The 20,274-nt window shown below is 35.1% G+C and overlaps 1 protein-coding gene across 1 annotated transcript; it reads left to right on the forward strand.

Moving 5' to 3' along the window:
- The first annotated feature begins 2,707 nt into the window (after positions 1–2,707).
- On the forward strand, positions 2,708–18,626 carry LOC145596646 (exocyst complex component SEC10b-like). Its single transcript, XM_081652858.1, has 25 exons — positions 2,708–2,859; positions 3,044–3,106; positions 3,269–3,520; positions 3,625–3,699; positions 4,049–4,150; positions 4,365–4,415; positions 4,493–4,598; positions 4,763–4,882; positions 5,239–5,330; positions 10,712–10,880; positions 11,074–11,150; positions 11,360–11,458; positions 11,554–11,644; positions 12,519–12,604; positions 12,715–12,891; positions 13,772–13,825; positions 13,913–14,041; positions 14,210–14,302; positions 14,376–14,522; positions 14,731–14,828; positions 15,128–15,212; positions 15,902–15,960; positions 17,451–17,549; positions 17,631–17,714; positions 18,064–18,626. Exons 2-25 carry the CDS (start codon positions 3,053–3,055, stop codon positions 18,140–18,142), a joined length of 2,478 nt encoding a protein of 825 aa, XP_081508984.1. The 5' UTR covers positions 2,708–2,859; positions 3,044–3,052; the 3' UTR covers positions 18,143–18,626.
- The last annotated feature ends 1,648 nt before the right edge of the window (positions 18,627–20,274 follow it).

The following is a 20,274-nucleotide window of genomic DNA, read 5'->3' on the forward strand; positions in this document are numbered from 1 at the left end:
GTAGTGAAAAGAATTAAGAGCGAGCTTCATTAAAGAGGAACAACTCTTTGATCGTATTATATTGGAAGTGGAAAACACTCAAACTAAACTCAAAAACTCCTTGATGATGCAAAGTTGACAGGCTAAAGTCGTATCACCTTATCAAAAATAATTCCTAAGTCCACTAACTATGCAGATAGGGAAGAAGGGTCACGGGGAAACAAGTTGATTTTTTTCTAATTAAAAGCAATCTAAATTATTAAGTAACCAATTTATTGTTAATAAAAGGAATTAAACTACTAAGATTAAGAATAGGGAAAATCAATGAATAAAAGCCTAGGGCATAGGTTCACCAATAAATAATGTTACAGGGTAAAACATAATAATCAGTCATCAATACATCAATTAATCAGATGATAAAGGGTTTTCGCTACGTATTACTATCACAGAGTTAATTTACATGTATTAAATCTCATCTTTCGAATCTCGACTTAACCATTTATAAATTAGTCCGTCTATTGAAACAAAACTCAAACATCAATTCTAATCTCACGAATCTTGAATCAATATTGCAAAACTCATACAATTAAACCAGGCCTAATCTAATTGCATAGCATTAAATCAATCAATAGGAAATTAATCAAGCATTGGTAATCAACAATAATAAATTACCCCTTCATATTATTTATGGATCCCTACAAACCCTAGAAAGAAAACTACTCACGCATAATTAAATCTAAACTAATCAAAGCAATTAAACAAGTCATGATGAAATAAAGAATTAAATTACTGAAAATAATAGAGAAGAAATCGTTACCAAAGTTAACAGAAATAATGGACTGAATTAAGAACAAAGTTGTGGAGTTGTAAAGAGATAAAAACAAGAGAGAATTTTAATCTAAAAACTAAGTAGAGAGTGAAAAGCTAAGAGAAGAGGTAAAATGGCTCCAAAACCCACTAGGCCCGGCCTAAAATGGCCCCAAAAACCCACAAGGCCCGGTTAAAATTTACGGGTTTGGACAAGCACTTTTAGCCCAACCCAACATATCAGGCTGATTTTTTGCCCTTTGGCCAACTCGAACCCACCCAACAATATATAAACATAAGCTTTCAAAATGGAAAAGTGTTGCAAGTGAGAGTTGTGTAACAACTAAAGTAAAGTGTGAAGATAACTAGCTATGTGAGTATGATACAATAGTTATTGTATAATTATGTGAAAAGATTGAAAATATAACGAAATAAAAGGTGATTTATTGAACAAGTTGTTCTAAACCCGATTTATACTTAAATATGGCAAACTTGTTCTATACCCAAAAATCAAACCCTACTCGAAATTCATATTCAATTGACGATGGCCTAATCTTGAGATTCTTAATTGACATTACAATAAGCATATCTAATACACAGGGATGCTTGCACGTTCAGTATCGGCATGTTCGAGCTAGGCTTGATAAGAAACACATGAGATCGAACTCAAGCTGGCTCAACCTAGCTTTATTTTCACATGTTCTAGTTTGCTTGATTAAGTATTTTGTTGTTCAAACTTAGCTCACAAGTAGGTTGCTTGATTCGAGTCAAGTTTGAGCTGAGATACTATAACATAAACGATCTTTGTATTAATGAGTCTTGATAAACAAGTTAATGAACGGTTATATTGATAAACATGCTAGTATAAAAGATACACACAATGTTTATTAAAAAAAATTACCAAATTTGATAATGTGGAGTTTGAGTTTGAGTCTAGTCGATCACGAGCTGCTCGTTTAAAGCTATGCGTCTTTCGAATTCCAAACATTTGTTGATTACATTTTATTCTCTTTATATAAATATTTGCTAATAAAAGGCATTAATTTAAATTTATTAAGTGTAAGGTAATTTTGTACTTTTAAGATAGAAGAACTTAAAATAGTGAATTTCTTGTAAATTTATATAAACATTTGATAATAGTGATTTTCGAGCTGATTCGAACGAGCACGAGCCAACCCGAGTCAAGTTCGAGTTGCTCGCAAGTTGCTCTGCTCAATTAGCACCCTTAAGTATAAATCGAGATAAATCTAATAAAGATCCCACGACATGGCAATATTTTTGCTTAGGTATGAATCATCAAAGCTAGTTAAAGTGAAGCAAATGAATAGTGTAAAAGTCAAACGACTTTTTAAAAAAAATTAAAGGGACATAAGAAGTATTATAAATTTCTTAAAGAAATAATTCACATCCTAAAATAACATAATGGCCTTGGCTTTTTTCAAAAAGTCCAGTTCAAACAAAGTTTAAACGAGCTTATAAACAAACACAAGCTAGCATATAAACGAATGTGAACAAATCATTTATGAGCCTAAAAGAGTCGAATATTAAATTGTTCGAGTTAGACTCATTTACTAAACAAGCTTGAAGTCCTTATCAAGCTCGTTTGTCAAACAAATAAGCTTTAATTTATCCGAAGTTGTTCACGAGTGTATTAGCTCACCGATATCCCTACCTATATTATTTTATCATAACAAGCCAATTAACCATACAAGTAACTATGACCCAACCCGAATGAGCTATCACCTAAACATGGTCCGACCCAAATAGAACCAACCCGATTGCCATCTGTTAAGACTCTTACCAGACTCTTACCAGACTCGATCCCATGAGCTGTAGTGTAGTGCTATTCACTGCACCACCTCCCGAACCCCGTGCATACATTATGACTGCAGACTAACACGCGCGCATCGCACCCAATTTCTTTCATCATCAAAATTACCTGCCCACAATTTGACGAACATATAAGAACATTCAAACCAAATTACTCCGGCTATTTTAAACTTTTCCGACCGAAATCGATCAGAAATTCGTCGGATCTCCCACAAATCTGAATTTGGAATTACTCACTATTAGGTATTTTCTCTCTCTTCTGCTGCAACTCAACATTTTTTTCTTCACTTTTTTACATTGGTAAGCTCGTAGAAATTTCCAGATTTGGGGGTTCAGTTGAACCAATAAAAACCATTAAATTCTCCTTTGTTCGTAATTTTGCTGATTTTCATCTGGGTTTATGTAATTAATTCATTTTTGTATGCAGAAATAAGAGATGAAAGAGGGTACTGGAAACGGGCCTTTGATTTTGGACATTGAAGATTTTAAGGTATAATGAAAAACCCAACTCATAATTTTACTTAATTTTAGGGAGTTAGTTTATTTTGAATGATTGCATTGCCAATTTGTCTTACACCCTTTTGATGTTAGATGTTGAAGAAGGAAGAAGGGTTTTGAGTTATAATTTATTGGAATTTTTTTTAAATTGTAGGGGGATTTTTCATTTGATGCATTGTTTGGTAATTTGGTAAATGAGTTGCTACCCTCTTATAATGAGGATGACGGCGAATCGCCCGATGGTCATGGTAATTTTAGTAGCAATGATGCAATGTCAAATGGAAATTTTCGAAATACGGATGCGGCAAAAGGGGTCTCCAACTCCATGCCTTTGTTTCCTGAAGTTGATGCCCTCTTGTCACTCTTTAAGGATTCTTGCAAGGAGTTAATTGATCTCCGGCAGCAGGTGTTAATTTTATGCTTTGGTGATCAATTAGTGATTGTGTTTGAGTATGATATTTTTAAGTTTTAATTGGAGCTTCTATCTTATAAATGCAATTTGTTATGAAGGTTGATACAAGGCTTAGCAGTCTTAGAAAGGAGGTTTCCCAACAGGATGCTAAGCATCGAAAAACACTTGCCGAGGTTTGTATGCTAATAGCCTGATTGCATCACATTTTTGCAATGTTAATTTAATTCTGTTTGATTGGATTTATAATTTAGTCTAGCTTAGTAATTTTCCCTTCGAAAGTAATAGAAAGTATAACGGTGTGAAGTAATGCTATGCATATTAAATGAGTGCTTATCACGTGTCATGAGAAACTACCAATTGAGGCTATTATCTGCTTCTACCAATCCCTTTAACTTTTTTCTAGCATGATATGTATGAAGTGTGTTGTTTTTTCCTAAATTTTATTGATTTTGCTACCATGGAGCTTTGCATGTGAAAATGTTAGAAGTTTGTGTTCATCTCTCTTTTATTTATTGCTTTCAGCTGGAAAAAGGTGTAGATGGGCTATTTGATAGCTTTGCAAGGTTGGATTCTCGAATCTCAAGTGTTGGACAGACTGCAGCTAAAATTGGAGATCATCTGCAGGTGAATTGCCTTTTTATTTGAAGTTTATGTAATAAGTATCAGCTGGAAGTGTATTTGAATTTGTTCTAGAGTTATCCTTTTGTCCATTTTGGATCCCCAATTTACTTTGTGCTGATGTTGTGTGTGTTGGTGTGTGTTTATTTCTTAATTAAAAATTTCCAAATATGTTTTGGTTTGTTCCGATGTTAACCCATGTAGTATCTTCTATTGCCAGAGTGCAGATGCTCAGCGAGAAACTGCAAGCCAAACAATAGATCTTATAAAGGTATTATTAGAAGCTGGAATTTTTGAGATAGTTTGTCATCGCAGGCCTAATTTGTATTTGTTTTAAAAAATTTACAGTATTTGATGGAGTTTAACAGCACCCCTGGAGATCTTATGGAACTTTCACCTCTGTTTTCTGATGACAGTCGTGTTGCTGAGGCAGCTTCAATTGCACAGAAGCTACGTAAGATGTCACATTAATCCATAAAGTTGAGCTTATAATGTTATTTTCTTATAATTTATATTCTCTATTCATGTGTTGATTGCTAATAAAACAGAGGATTGTCACATCTGTGTATTCTATTTTCTATTCATGTTGAATCTTTAAACACCCATTTATATTTACAGGGCAATTTGCTGAAGAAGATATAGGAAGACAGGGGATAGGAGTACAGACGGCCACAGGAAACGCCACTGCCAGTAGAGGATTAGAAGTTGCTGTTGCTAATCTCCAGGAGTACTGCAATGGTTAGTTTGTTATTCTGCTTTAGGCATTCTGCTTTAGTAGTTTAGTCACTGATGTTATCCACAAAAAATTGAAAAAATTCAGGTTTTATTGAATACATTTCATTGATGAATCATTTAAAACACCACCTAGTCTTTTCTGAGAACTTGACAGCAGCAAATTTAAGTAATAACTTTCATATCTTTCTTGCTTATAAACAGAGAAGAGGTTTGTTTCAAAAAAAAAAAAAAAAAAAAAAAAAAAAGAACTGAGAAGAGGTGTGGAGCTATTTTAAGACCATGGAATCATTTAAAATTGTTATATAACTTTGAAATGTATTTTGTATTGCAAATATTTTACTTGTATGTTTTTTCTTTAGAATTGGAGAATAGATTATTACAAAGATTTGATGCTGCATCACAGAGAAGGGAACTGTCAACCATGGCAGAATGTGCTAAAATATTGTCCCAGGTATCATCTTCTTAATTGCCTTTCCAAAAAGCTTTCATGTGGTTTACCTTGTTCACATGATATAGTATGTTATCTATCATCACATAAATGCAAGTATATCATCTAGATGAGTAATTACTGTGCTTGATATGATAACATTTTGATCATTTCTCTTGATTTCAACAGTAGTAATTTTTTTTTTCCTTCTCGAAAGATGATTTAGTACCTTGGTCCTAGGACATTAGATGGGCCAGTGCTTATGTTTATAATATTTTTGGTCATCTCCACATTGTCACAGCATTTTCGTATTGCCATAATCTGTCAATTAATCTTCATGCTTCATGGGTATCTTAAGATTGCGATTACTTACATAGCTGCATGGCTTGGGCTCATGATTCATGATAGTATAGTCAACAAACAAATGCCTTCTTCATTGGCCTTATGCCAGCTGGGACCGAGATTTGAACTTACGTAGATATAATGATCTGATTAGTACATCTCGTAGAGGCTCCATTTGCCCAATTTTGGTCCTTGATTCAGGATCTCCTATTAGCTTCATTCAAGGGATGGATGTAGCAGAAAAGCCTTCTTGTTCTAGGTGTAGTTTATTCCCTACATTTTATTATAAAACCAAGGGAAATAGTAATGGTAGATCTTCCGTAGATAGAAATGTTGGTAATTACAAATTTATCCTGATCTTCCTTTTTCTTTCCTGGGTTGCAAGCTGGTGCACTTTTATTCTGTAAAACTTGTCGATCAAGCAGATCTTTTTATTACTTCCTGGTTCATTTTATTTCTGGCTTTAGCCCAGCTGAAGAAGCCAACTGGATTTAATTGTTAGTGTAAAATTATCTAGAGAGCTAGTTGACACGGCATAATATACACTTGGATAGTTGTTTCTGCTAAGATTAATTTAGCTTGTTTTGGAACACACAATTTTTCCTGTTCCATGCTCCAGACTACCAGTCCTTGTGCATCTAATGGACTATGTTCAGGCACCTCTCCTGGCCACTTTTCTTGATGAACTTCCTTGATACATTGTGAGTTGAACCCAAATTCCTGAAATAAGGTGCTCTATCCATGAATTTCTCTTCAAGCTCCCTGAGATTGCTTAAAAATTCTGGGGCAGTGCCTCTCATTTATAATATGTCCCTTGTCGAAGTGTGCCTACACCCTTACTGTGGATCCTGAGACCTGATTGCTAAAAAGTAGATATGCTTTTAGATTTTGAGCTGCAAGAAGCATAAACATATATCTGACCTGAATGGAGAACATTATGCTGCAATCTTTTTCACCTTAAAGCAGCATACTGCAAAATGCTTTAGAGAAGCTAGAGGGAAATCATTTCTAAGGTGTCTTGAGGAATTTCACAGTTCGTGCCTCTTGCTATTTTAGCTACGGTCTTATCAAGTCTCATTAAAAAAAGTATGTACTACTAGGAAAATTTCAATGAGTTTCTTAATTTGATTTAGTGAAAGGTGATTCTCTGGAAAACGACTTTGTATGAATGGTGATAACCTTCCTTGGATTTTTATTTTAGAATGGACCCTCAGGAGTGTTGGTGGAATTCTTTACTCATGGTTCCTTTTACAACCACCTTCAAGTATTGCCAATTTGTAATTTTTTCCCTCTTCTGACTTTTCTCCAGGCTTAAATTTCAAAGCGTGTGAAAGCTTTTGCCTAGGTTAGTAGTTTGGGGATCCTCAAACCTCAATACTGGTGATAATTTGGAGGCTCAAAGACCACACAATACTTTATCTGCTCACGTGTACATTTTGTCTTTTTAATGATGAGACAAGGGAGCATTGTTTTTTGGGTTGTCATCTACGAATACTTTATTGGTTTCATTGGATCCATTGAATGTATACTCGTGGATGTCATTTACACCATGTACGAAATTTGGAAGGCATAAGGGGCATTCAATTGTGGGCAATGCCTCCTATCCCTCCCAATTATGTGGGAGAAGATTGATAGGATTTGTGGTCGCGAGTCTCTCTTGGTTACTTTATGGGATCAAGCGGCTTGAAGTCTGGGGTATCGCCTGACTAAAGAATTTCAAAATCCAAATTTCAAACAATTCATCATAAACGCTCATGAGGTATTATATATCCTCTGTTGTTTGGGGGGTTTTCGCTTAACTCCGTCCCCATTATCTTGCTCCCTATGCTTTCCCTCGTTTTCTTCCACTTCTACTTTCACTTTCTCACCTCCTTTCACATTCTTTTTTTTGTTTTTGTTTTTAGCTTCTTTAACTTATCTTTTCACTTTTCTTGTTCCATTTTTCTTGTACGACTCCTTATGACAATTCATGTTAGCCAACCCCGAATCATTTTGGGACTAAGGATTTGTTGTTGTTGCTCTCTCTCTCTCTCTGATTGGTCTCGTTACTTTGTATCTCTTCTTTTGCTTTTAATCCGTTTGTTTTATTTTATTTTATTTTTTATTTTTTATTTTTTGGTTCTTTAATTTCTTAAGAAAAATTTATTCTAATAATCCAACTTTTTGTTTATTTATTTATTTTTTTTAATTATTCAACCTTTTGCACATATTTGCTCCCATTTTTCCCAATTTACTGTTAACAGGAAGAATGGGTCATATTTAATTTTTTTTTTCTTTTCATTTTAATTTAATTGTCAACACATTACGACCACCAGTAACACCGTTTGGCCGTCAACCCTTTTGACCACGTCTATTTACACTCCTCTTCCTCCCTTTCACAGTCCACAACCAACGCCTAACCCACCTTCAACACCATGTCACCACTGTTACAAATAATCTTTGTGATGTGAAATGACCACATAACCATGATGCGGAATATATCGATCCACACATGATTCGACCTTCATTGTCGATTTTTCTAGCGAGGGAGGAGAGCTAGAGTCAGGATGTGGAGAGATAGCGTTGGCGGAGCTGGGTTTTTTAGGGTGTGGGTAGGCTCTATTCTCACTCCTCGAAAACCCTACCGCAAATGAGCAAAGGGGAGCTGTAGGGAAGCATCATTGAAGGGTTTTGAAGCTACAGATGAGGGTTAAGCGCCGGTGGGGCTAGGTTTTCTAGTGTGAGGTTTGGTTTTGAAAGGTGGTGGGTAGGCTTTCTAGTGGGTGGGTAGGGTTTGGTGGGATTGATCGTGGTGGTTTCTTGGTGGAGGATATGGAGAGAAGGTGTTGGTGGATGGGGAGGAGAGAGAACTTGCGAGTGGTGGGAGGGGGTGTAAAAAGAGCTTATTGGCAATCTTGGCATTGGGGAGGGAGGTAGTCCGCGCTTGCCAACAGTGGAAGGTAGGTTGTCTAGTTGGCAATGGAGGCTGGGGAGGTGGTGAGTAATTGTTGAAGGAGTATGAATTTCTAATGATTAATATAAAAATAAAATATATACTTCGACAAATTAGAAAGCGACACGTGAAACATTTAACTTACCATAGGGTTATGTCCTATTGGGATTACTAGAAGTCAACAGGGGTAAAAGGTTAAAGATTGGATTATAATTAATTAGTCGCTTAAAGGTTGGATTATTAAAATCAATTTTTCCTATTTCTGATTGATTTCTTTACTTTGTATCTTTTCTGTTCCACCACACTTTCTCTACAAGGATTGGCTTTGAGAGTGCTTGTACACTCTACTTTCCCTTATTGTGAATATCATTTCGATGTCATGCTGTGTGTGTGTGTGTGTGTGTGTTTCACCCCGTATAGAACTACTAATGTACTATAAGATGATGTGGCTTACTTATTATAGTTAGGCATTATGTACTCATTGTTTACGGCTTTATTCTGGAGCATTGACACCTGTAGTTATAATAAGTTGGTCTTATTTTATAATCGCTAATGTTTAATAGCATATTTCTGTTTTGTACATATCTGGGCTTTTGGTTTTCCCATTATCTCTGCAAGCAACATTGGTAGACAGCTTTTCAAATTTGAGTTCTGTTGTTTCCTGAAAATTTGTTTTACCATGAAGACCACCAGTGGTCTTTTCTGCATCTGATGGTATTTCGTGATGATTAACAGCAGCAATGCACTGCAATTCACTCTTATTGTTTCAGAGAGGATGGGATGTAAGCAGTCCTAGTGTTGCTAGGCTGTATAGGCTTTCTGTAATTTGTGGCATATTGACATGTTTTTAATTATATTAGTTCATATAGAGAACAAGTAACAGTTATTTATGAGAATAAATATCCTTTAAGAACTCTTTTGCATAACTAAGTATGTATTCTTGGCCGGTGATTATTTTTGTCCAACACATGCAAGCCCAGTTTTGGTTTCTTTTTACCCTAACCTTTTTACTCTGGGTTTCCCCTGAAGGTGTTTTCTTCAAACCTTGAGCAGGGGTCATGGAGTTTAATGTAATGAGCCAAGTAGCCAACGACAGGGAGGGGTCTGATTGTAATTGCACAAAAAATCAGTTGGGAAGCTTGAGGAAAAGGCGGAAAATAAACTTTGGAGGGAAAGAGGAATCAGGAAGTCTATAAAAAGAGGAGGGTAGGAAGACAGTGATTATGAGAAAAATTGTGAAGATTATTTTAGCTTTGCTTAATTAGCTTTGGGAGAGCATTAAATTTCTGGAATACTTGACATTTATCTTCAATATTTTGTAATGAACCAAAATATATTTCCTCTTCCTTTAAATCTGCTCCACATATACTAGTTTATAAACAGTTTACTTTTTAACATTTGTTCCTTCCTTTATATAGGCCAAGTCTTGTATCTTCTGCCATTGTTTAGCTATTACGCCTATTAGTCTTAGTCTCTCTGTTTATATGACCCTCCATGTCTCTATAATCTCTCACCTCTTCTAAGATTGTACTGCCATTTAGCCGTTTAGCTAAGCGCTTTCGCTACTATCATTGGTCACAATCTCGTATGTTACACTCTCACAACTTAGGCTTTGTTCTCTTCACCTGAAATTATGGTATTCTCGTCTGAATTTTATTTTAAGTCTGCTCTGATGTAATATGAGTTTTTCTAGCCTGATCTAATTGTCTAATTTGACTTTGACCTTGGTGGGCTTGGTTTTAGTTAATGTATAAGAATGACTTTATGAAGCGGGATCTTGTTAGATTCATGTTGATGTGTATTTTTCAAATATCTAATTTTCATTATTTTTACAAATTCAAAATTAAAGGTCTATGGCAATAAGCAAACGGAATTAAGAAAATCTGACATGGTCTGATTTGACAAGAATAAGAAATTCTGCGTAATTAATAAGAATTAGGTAAAGAGAACAAAGCTTAGGGGAGATAGACTGCATTAGTGACCTGTACTTGATGTTCTAAACTTTTTATTGTTGTTCTAGAGAGATTGCATTAATTCTGTCTTATTGTAGCTCATTTGATGTTCAGTTTGGTTTGCATTTGATTTGATTTTATCATTTTCCATGTCATTGACTTTATCATTTTTTGAGCAGTTTAACCGGGGTAGCAGTGCCATGCAACACTATGTGGCTACACGCCCAATGTTTATTGATGTGGAGATCATGAGTGCAGACAGCAGATTGGTTCTGGGTGATCAAGGATCACAAGCCAATCCTAGTAATGTTGCTCGTGGTCTTTCTTCACTGTACAAGGAAATTGCAGGTTAGTTTTCATTCCTGATGCACTTTAATGTAAATATCATATGTATAACGTAGGAGAAAATAAAGAGGATCGGAAAAAAGTAACCAGAAGCTTTTCCTGATGTTCCAAGAATAATAGTGGAAGCTTGATTCTAATCTAAGATATGGGAAAGTTTTTGTGCCCTCAATTTCTTTTAATTGAAAATCTGTGACAGATACTGTGAGAAAAGAATCTGCCACAATAATGGCTGTTTTTCCTTCACCAAATGAAGTTATGGCAATCCTTGTTCAGGTATCTATGCTTTCTTTCTTTTTTTAATATGTAGGTAATTGTGTAGGAGTTACCTTCCTCAAACTCTCCTTTTCTGTTCTCTGATTCTCCCACTGTCATTATTTCCAGAAATCTGAAACTTATTAGTATTGTTTAACAGTCAGATAAGTATATGAGAACTGCATGTGCTGTTAAGCCCCTTTGTTGATTGTTCCTGTAACTTGTTGCAGAGAGTTTTGGAACAAAGAGTCACATCCCTTTTAGACAAGCTGTTGCGGAAGCCATCTCTTAACCATCCACCTCCGATGGAGGAGGGTGGACTCTTAGTGGTAACTTACTAACTTGTGATTCAAAATCCCTAGAGTCTCTTTTATTGCTGTTTTGTATAGGGGTACTCATCATTCTTTTCCCACTTTTGGTGCAGTACCTCAGAATGTTAGCCATGGCATATGAGAAAACACAAGAACTTGCTAGGGACCTTCGTGCAGTGGGCTGTGGAGACTTGGATGTCGAGGGTAATGCTCTTGATCTTCATTTTTTATTATTATTATTTTTTAATTTTGTTTTTGTGTGTGTGTTTTTTTTTTTTTTTTTTTTCCTTAAGTTTATGTTGTCATGGATAGTGGCTAGCTGAGGATCCTCATAGATGACAAAACTTTCCTATTTTCTTATTACCAGTCTTTTCTAGTTCCTCACTACTCTCTGTCTAGAATTCTGTAATAGACTAACCTAAGAAGGGGTAGTATGGGTATTCTAGGAATATTAGGTTAGAGTCCTTAGCTTTAATGTTTAGTTTATATAGAGAGAGGGAGGAGAGGAAAAGGTAGGCAGAAATTTGTATTGAAGGGAAACCTTAGAGAGTCCTAAAGCCATTTGAGAGTGATAGCCTAAAGCTATTAACCTATCCTTTTGTAAACCTTTTGCCATTTTCAATCAATATTCAAGCTTTAACCATTATTTACTTGCATTTTTAAATCAGAAATATTAACCCAGAAAAATCAGTCCATTACAAATTCTTCTATCTCGCTAAGCTCTGTGCCATAAAAAACTTATATTTTGCAAGGGATTTGTATGTGGTCATGTATGTCCACAATATCTATTATATGGTATCATCTAATGACTAATAAGGCACCAAATATAAGTAATTGCTGCTAATCAATGAGTTTCTTATATTACAGTACTCCTTGTAATGCTCATATGTCACATATTAAAGTGCTTGGGCCTTGTAATTTTGTTATAGGTTAAGGCGCTAGCAAGTTTCGTCATTTTCCTGAGACCTGCTAAAGGGCTTACTTGTTGAATCAAACCAAGCTTTCACAGAAGCCTTGAAACCTTCTAAACATTCTTTAGTCTGTAGGTGACAGCTGATTTATCTTTGTCTGTGTTCAGGTCTGACGGAATCTCTATTTTCTGCACATAAAGACGAATACCCAGAACATGAACAGGCCTCTCTTAAACAATTATACCAAGCAAAGGTTGGATCTTGTGCAACCTTTTTTTCTTTGTATCTAGAATAATAACAGACTATACTGCTTTAGTAATGCTGTAATAATTGGTTTTGCATGATGTATATTGTACCATATAGATGGAAGAATTGCGTGCTGAAAGTCTTGCCGAATTAGGTGGTGGAACTGGAAGTATTGGACGATCTAAAGGAGCCTCTATAGCATCTAACCACCAACAAATATCTGTTGCTGTGGTCACAGAATTTGTGCGCTGGAATGAGGAAGCTGTATCCAGGTGCAATTTATTTTCTTCGCAGGTAATACTTATTTATAAGCGTTGTTGGTTTCTTACCACAAGTCGATGTATTTATCTGTGTATTCTTGAAGGCATTTATGTGCAGACTTTGTTACTTTATGGTAAGCCAGTATCCTCGGCATCCATTGTCTAGTTGAAATATTAAACTCTCATGAATTTCGATGTATTATGGGCTATCTGATCTTGGAGTGGTAATATTTTCTGGTTATGCTTTACCAACCTCTCACTGGTCTAATATTTATGTGCATCTTTTTTAGTGTCATTATTAATGTAGAACAGAGGATGTCATACATATGTTGACTTAAGGTGGTTACTTTACTAGAGCACTGTCCACTATGGACTATGCCCAAAAGCAAGTATCCTCTAAGAGTCTAAGGTCCATGAGTTACTATATCTGCTTTCCAGAGTGCCTTAAAAGCTGAGAAAAAAATATGGCTTAAATGTGTATCGTGATGTTCGAAGTTACTCAAGAATTATAGAATGCTTTTCCTGCTAGTATTTTTATTAATTCAAGGACTTGTGATCAGAGCCTGCATAGTTTGAAACAGTGTTATCTAATTCACTCATCACCCACGGAACCATGAACTAGTTTGTATTGGTTTGTGGTATGGTACACTGATTCAGTATCTAGTTTAACAAAGTTTGGTGTTGAATTATGTTCCTGTACCCATTCCATGTAGCAGAACATGCTACATTCTAGGAGGTGATTCAGATTATAGTTGAATCTCCTGCTATCTGCATTTAGTTTTTGAATTATGATTATTAATTAATTAGTCCTAGATATACTAGTAGTCGTTGAATTATGTGGGAAATTGTTGATGGTTGTTAAATTATTTTAACTGTTTTTTTTTTTTTTTTTTTTTTTTTTAATCTTTATACAGCCTTCTATCCTCGCAGCAAATGTAAGAGCGGTGTTCACCTGTCTTTTGGACCAAGTAAGTGGGTTGTTGTTTGCTATGTGGCATTTTCTTTGGTTACTAAAATATGATGACTTATTTTTCATGGCTCCTTGTGATGCTCAGGTCAGTCAATACTTAACTGAAGGCCTTGAACGGGCTAGGGAAGGCTTGACAGAGGCTGCAGCTTTGCGGGAAAGATTTGTTCTGGGGACAAATATCAGCAGAAGAGTTGCCGCCGCTGCTGCTTCCGCTGTAATTATTTCATACCTTGTCCACTGAGTAATTACAATATATAATAAGGAAAACACTGTACTTTTTATCTGCAATTGGTAGATTATGACGTCAACACTTGAAAGAACATGTTTTGTTTTAGGCATCCCCATTGCTTGACATAATTGACGTCGATTGTTTTTTGTATAGGCAGAGGCAGCTGCTGCTGCTGGTGAAAGCAGTTTCAGATCTTTCATGGTTGCTGTACAACGTTGTGCCAGTAGTGTGGCTTTAGTCCAGCAAGTATGTCAACTTAGGTTATACTGTTGCCTTGTTTCCTTATAAAGCATTACTCAAGCACCATTTTTCTCTCCAGTATTTTGCCAATTCGATATCTCGGCTTTTACTTCCTGTTGATGGAGCACATGCTGCATCATGTGAAGAGATGGCCACAGCAATGTCTAAGGCAGAATCTGCAGCTCATAAAGGCCTACAACAATGCATTGACACTGTGATGGCTGAGGTCTGGTACCTGATTCTTGATTAAATTCCTATTTTCAAACTTAGGGCATCTTGTTAGATTCAGCTCTATACATGTTTTGTAGGTCAATGTGGGTTATTTTGCTGGTTTGCCAAATTTCAGCTAGACTTTGATTTTACTGTGACTAATATCTCTATTTCATGGTATTTTATCTGGTAGGATTAGTAATTCATATCTTTCCCACGTGCAGGTGGAAAGATTGTTGTCAGCTGAGCAAAAAGCAACTGATTACCGTTCTCCTGAAGATGGGATCGTCCCTGATCATAGGCCTACTAGTGCATGTACTAGGTACTTATTTCATATTTTTTGGTTGCTTCTGTTGTTTTTGACCAGAACCAGATCTAAAGTATATCAATTACAATTTACAAATCTACAAGTGCATTTCAAGTTTCCCAACTGTTGATTGTATCTTTTTTCTAGCTCTGAATAGAGTGGTGTGATTTCTTTTAGGTCTTGAAGAAGGGCTTAACTTATGCTTTTTAAATTTTACGACTAAACTTTTTTTATAAAAGAATCTTAGATGCTATGTTGGAAATTGAAGCTAATGCATAAATGATGTTCTTTATGTCATTATTTCACTCCTGCAGAGTTGTTACATATCTTTCACGTGTCCTGGAGTCTGCTTTCACCGCTTTAGAGGGTCTCAACAAGCAGGCGTTTCTTACGGAATTGGTACAAAAACATATAACCTTTTTTTTTTTCTTTTTTCTTTTTTATTTTAAATAATGTTGGCGTACTATTGTGTGTTTCATAAGAATCCTGGAAAGAACTGGATTTATCATTTCTGATTCTTCTCCACCACGTTTCATTTTTGGCATGTGGTTTGCGGATTTGCCTATTGGTCTTTCACTCTTTTGTGCTCAAGTGCACGTAGTGCATCATTTCATTTCTCTCTTTTCCATGTTCTAATTCAATAAATCTTCAATCATGAAAACCTGATAATTAAGTTAAACCACTGTAATGAATGGTATGACCAATGGACTTTTCAGGATCTTTTTGCTTGCTCTCTTCCCTATAATCTTATGTGGGGGTTTGTTCTTTTTGCATAAAATGTGTATCCTGCACAGTTGTACCAGAGGAACAATAAATTCTGCTTTGCATCTGTTGCAAAACCTTGTACCATTTTTAATTTGTGTTTAACATATTATAATTGTGGTGTGTTATATTAGGCAGGGATTATCCATACAATGCAGTTCATTGGATATGTTTTCATAAGCTGACAGTAAGACACTGTAAATGATATATGCATAAACTGAATATCATAAAGAGGGATTATTTGGTGAAATTACTATAGTGACTAAATTGTTAACAGAATTTTCAATATGACCTGTTTGTTAAATTTGACGGTTGCCTTTTTTTAGGGAAACCGCTTGCATAAGTTGCTTCTAAGTCACTGGCAAAAGTTCACTTTTAATCCCAGGTAAAATATCTTGTATGGCATCTTATAGCCCCTTGTATTTTCTTCTGATTGAAAGCTTTTTGTCTTCAGAGTAACTGATTTTTGCATAACATAATGCCAGTAAGCTCTGACCTAGATGATTCTAAATTTTGTTTTACCTTTCAAATAGTAATGTTTCTTTTTTTTTTTTTTTTTTTTTTTTTTTTGTGTTGGGGGGGAGGCCGGAGGAGTAATTAATAACATAAATACTTAGCCATTATGCCACCACATTTTATATACATAATCTGTGCAATATATTTTGTGTATTTACTAGCTCAAAAAAAAAAAAAAAAAAAAAAAAAAATTAGGGGAGGGGGGTGGGGGGGGGGTGTTTGGCGGGGGGGCGTGTATAAGCCTCGACTTAAATAATCAGAAGTTTTTTTCTTTTTTTTTTTAAAAGTATTATCTTTGTTTCTTCTTTTCCCTTTATTTTTTTTATATGTTGTCTCCTCGCTTTTATACCATTCTGTTGTGTACTCCTTAAGTTGTAAAGGACGTCTTTGCTGTTAACTGAACAGTAACAATTTCTATAAACTAGACTTCAGATGCGTTTAAGGACAGGCAATACATTACATTGCCTCCTTGGTTACTTCTAGTACAAAACTGTACAATAGTCAGAAGCTGAGCCAAACATACATCTTTATAGCCAACAATTTTAAACGGGCACCTTACTTAAGTAGTTGAACCATTAACATGCATCCTCATTGACGAAAACAAAATGAGCTTCTTACATAAACCAGCTGAACCATTAACTCTTGAAAACCTCCTATTTAAACTAATTCTCCAGAATAAACCCCTCTTTTTGCAACATTAGCTCAAGGAAGAACCGCAGCAAGTCCTTAAAACATATTAGTAATTTATAACAAAAGTTGTTAGCATCTAGTTGGTGGCAAGGGGCTGGGCATCAGTTATGATTCTTATGAATTATTAAGGCCAAGGTGTACTCTCTTCTGTTCAGTATCTATAAAACAGAATGAGACATTAAAAAAAAGGTAACGTGGAGTAGGCGTGGACACTGTTTAGAAAGGTCCTTTTTTTACAAAAATTTATTTATGTGTTTGTAGGGGAGGGGAGTTAGCTGGAAGAAGAAAATTAGCAAGGAGGTGATATTGTTTGTAGATTTTAAGAATCCACAATTGCTTCTTGTTGACTTGTGAACCATTTCTGCTTCTTTACAGGAGAAAGAATTAACTGTTTTCTTCTTTTTATGCTTTGTCGTATACTTGTATCAGTTGTATGTCTTTTCTTTAACCAGATGTTATAAATGCAACGTGTCATTTAGGTCAGAATGTTCTCCTTTCCTTTTTATTGATCTCATTGCTATTAGAGAAATTACGATAGTATATTAACATGCAATTCAGTGGTTTTCTAGTGCCTTTTTAATTTTTTTTTTTTCCTGTTTTATTTTGTGGTTATTTGTAATTTTCATTAACGCATGTTTTTATCTCTCTTTGTTTGTTTCTACTTTCCAGTGGGGGGTTACGGCTGAAACGTGACATAACAGAGTATGGAGAATTTGTGCGCAGCTTCAATGCTCCTTCTGTCGATGAGCATTTTGAAGTATTAGGAATGTAAGATGCATGAGATTAAAACCATATAGTATTTCATCCGACATTCTTCACAGATCACAGCTAACAATTTTTTTTCTCCAGTTTGGCTAACGTCTTCATTGTTGCCCCTGAAAGTCTCTCTACTCTGTTTGAGGGGACCCCAAGTATACGCAAAGATGCACAAAGGTACTAGCATTTCTATATTTTGTGTCATGGTTGGGATTACACTGGAATTTGGACCTTCTGTCTTGCTCAATTTTCTTTCATTTCTTACCGATGGCTCTTTAAATAACAAAAGAATATATATCTCTCTCTTACCTAGTTGTACTTGCATTTGTTGCTTTACTGTCCAAGCAGCATGATATTATTTCTTGCATGCCCATTAACATACTGGAATCTGCAAATTTGAATCCTAGAATGCCCCTTAAATACAATGAAAAAGAGAAGCTCACAGAGATTTATTTTGTCTATGTTTCTCTTATCTGAAGTTGGTTGTTATCTATCTCCTAATTGTGCACATTGATTGTCGATTCAGATTTATCCAGCTTCGGGATGACTACAAGTCTGCAAAACTTGCGGCAAAACTCAGCTCACTGTGGCCAAGTCTTGGTTGAGGATGCTAGTTCAAATCACTTCCCAAGAATGTCCATGAAGAAGCTGTGGTGATAACTTTTGCCAGATTCTTGAGCCACGTTGCTTTAATCTGGATTTTATTGCCCATCCGGTTCCAGCATAACCACTTCTTCAATCTGATAGCATCATGGAGTTGTATAAAAGTTGGCAGTTCTTATTCCAGTCTATATATGCAGTTTCAGTTCTAATTTTTTGGTTGTTACATATGTATATTTCAGTAGAACTGGTTGCATCGTTTAATGATTTTTTTTTGTTTTGTGTTTTGATCTTCTAGCACTAGACATTACTCTTCACCTTGCGCAACAAAAGTTGGGTTTTCTTATTGTAATTTACCGAATTTTTTTCGAAGTAGAAGATGGTCGTCCTTATGAAGAGAAACCTTGTAGATAGTCTATCAATGTAATTTGAATATGATCAATTGTCCAGCATCAAAATTTGTATAATCTTGGTCTGGGCGTCTGGCTACTGGCTAGTGTTAATTGTGCTTCGTAAATATTTTGCATGCCTTTTATGTGTATGCAGTATTTGTCGAGCGAAGCTGCTTGTACCAATTTTTTTTTTTGACGGGTTGCTTGTACTAAATTGAGCAAGGTTTGGCTCATTTATTACCTTAAACTATATAAGAATCCATGCCATGTACGGTAATTTCACTACTTTAAATAAGAAAAGTAATAATATTTTTTTAAAAAAGTGTCATTGAAAAAATACAACTATAATATATTTATTAACACGATTCAACTCAACTTAGAAAAAATCCTAATAAATTACGGAAATTTTAATAAATTTATTGAATGATGCCAATATATATTTCATATAACACGACAACATGACATGAACCGGACACGAAAAAAGCGGGTTTTTATCAAGAATTTTTCGACACGTTTGATTAAACTGGTCGACAAGAAACGTTACGTTTATTATATGGGTCGGGTTAGTGTTGAGGCTTCCCAACCCGTTTAATTTCGAACAGGATCACAATACGACACAATTGTCATCTCTAGTTTAAAATTTTAAATGTATAGTGTAAGAGATGTGGAAAGTATTTTAATATAAATATGGAAAATATATAAATAAAAATTATTACAATTATATAATATGTTGAATATTTTGTGCAAATTTTACAGTAATTAGTAGATGGTACTGTAAAAAAAAATTAAATAAATAAAAATAAAAAAAATGGGGGAGGGGGATTTTTGGAGGAAAAAACAGCACCAGGAATAACACGCGTATCTGTTTTAGTAATATATATTGATTGTAGAAGTTTCGATTGTAGAAGTTTCGAATTGAAACTTACCAAGTGAGGGTAATTGGAGGTGGGGATCTTTTTACCTCTCCCCTACTTCTATGGGTTGAGGTCGTGGTGTCCTGTATTGGTTGTTTATAGTTTGTCGAAATTTGTAGATAGATATCCCTCAGGCTCATATGCACCAAATTAAACATCGGAATTTGTCCTACAAAAAGAAAACAACTATGTGAAGTTGAGCATGAGCTAAACCAACAAAAAATTGACCCGACTTGATACAAGCTTGTTGTAAGCCCGTTATGACACACGAAAGACATGCTGGGACATTGAATTTTAGAACGGAAAGAGTGGAAATTTATGGAAAGAGTGGAACTTTCACTTTGCAGTTGAAATAGTTGTGGTGGGTCGAATTGTCCAACCAAATTTGAATTTAAAAAATTATGAGGTTTATTAATTAAATCCAAATGCACATAAATATTTATAAATTTAATAATTAATATACTACTCCCTCCGTCCCAAAAAGAACGACCCATTTGGGTTGATTACGCGGGTATTAAAGAAGTTAAGTAAAAAGAAGTAAAAGTATATTGAAAAGATAAATTTACATGAGGTTTGTAAAAAATAGAAAGAGAAAGTAATAAAATAACATGGAAAATCAATTTTTTATACGGGGAAGCTAATTTTGCACAAATATTGTAGCAAATTGGTGAGTGTTTTAATGCAAATGAGTCATTCTTTTTGGGACAAAGTTTTGGCCAAATGGGTCGTTCTTTTTGGGACGGAGGGAGTAGTAATTATTATTTTTGGGCAATTATTGTCCTAAAATACTTCATTTAAGTTTTGCATAATTCTATAGTAAGATGTAGGAGT

Source organism: Chenopodium album, chromosome 20 (assembly GCF_948465745.1).
Source record: "Chenopodium album chromosome 20, dcCheAlbu1.1, whole genome shotgun sequence".
NCBI lineage: Eukaryota > Viridiplantae > Streptophyta > Magnoliopsida > Caryophyllales > Amaranthaceae > Chenopodium > Chenopodium album.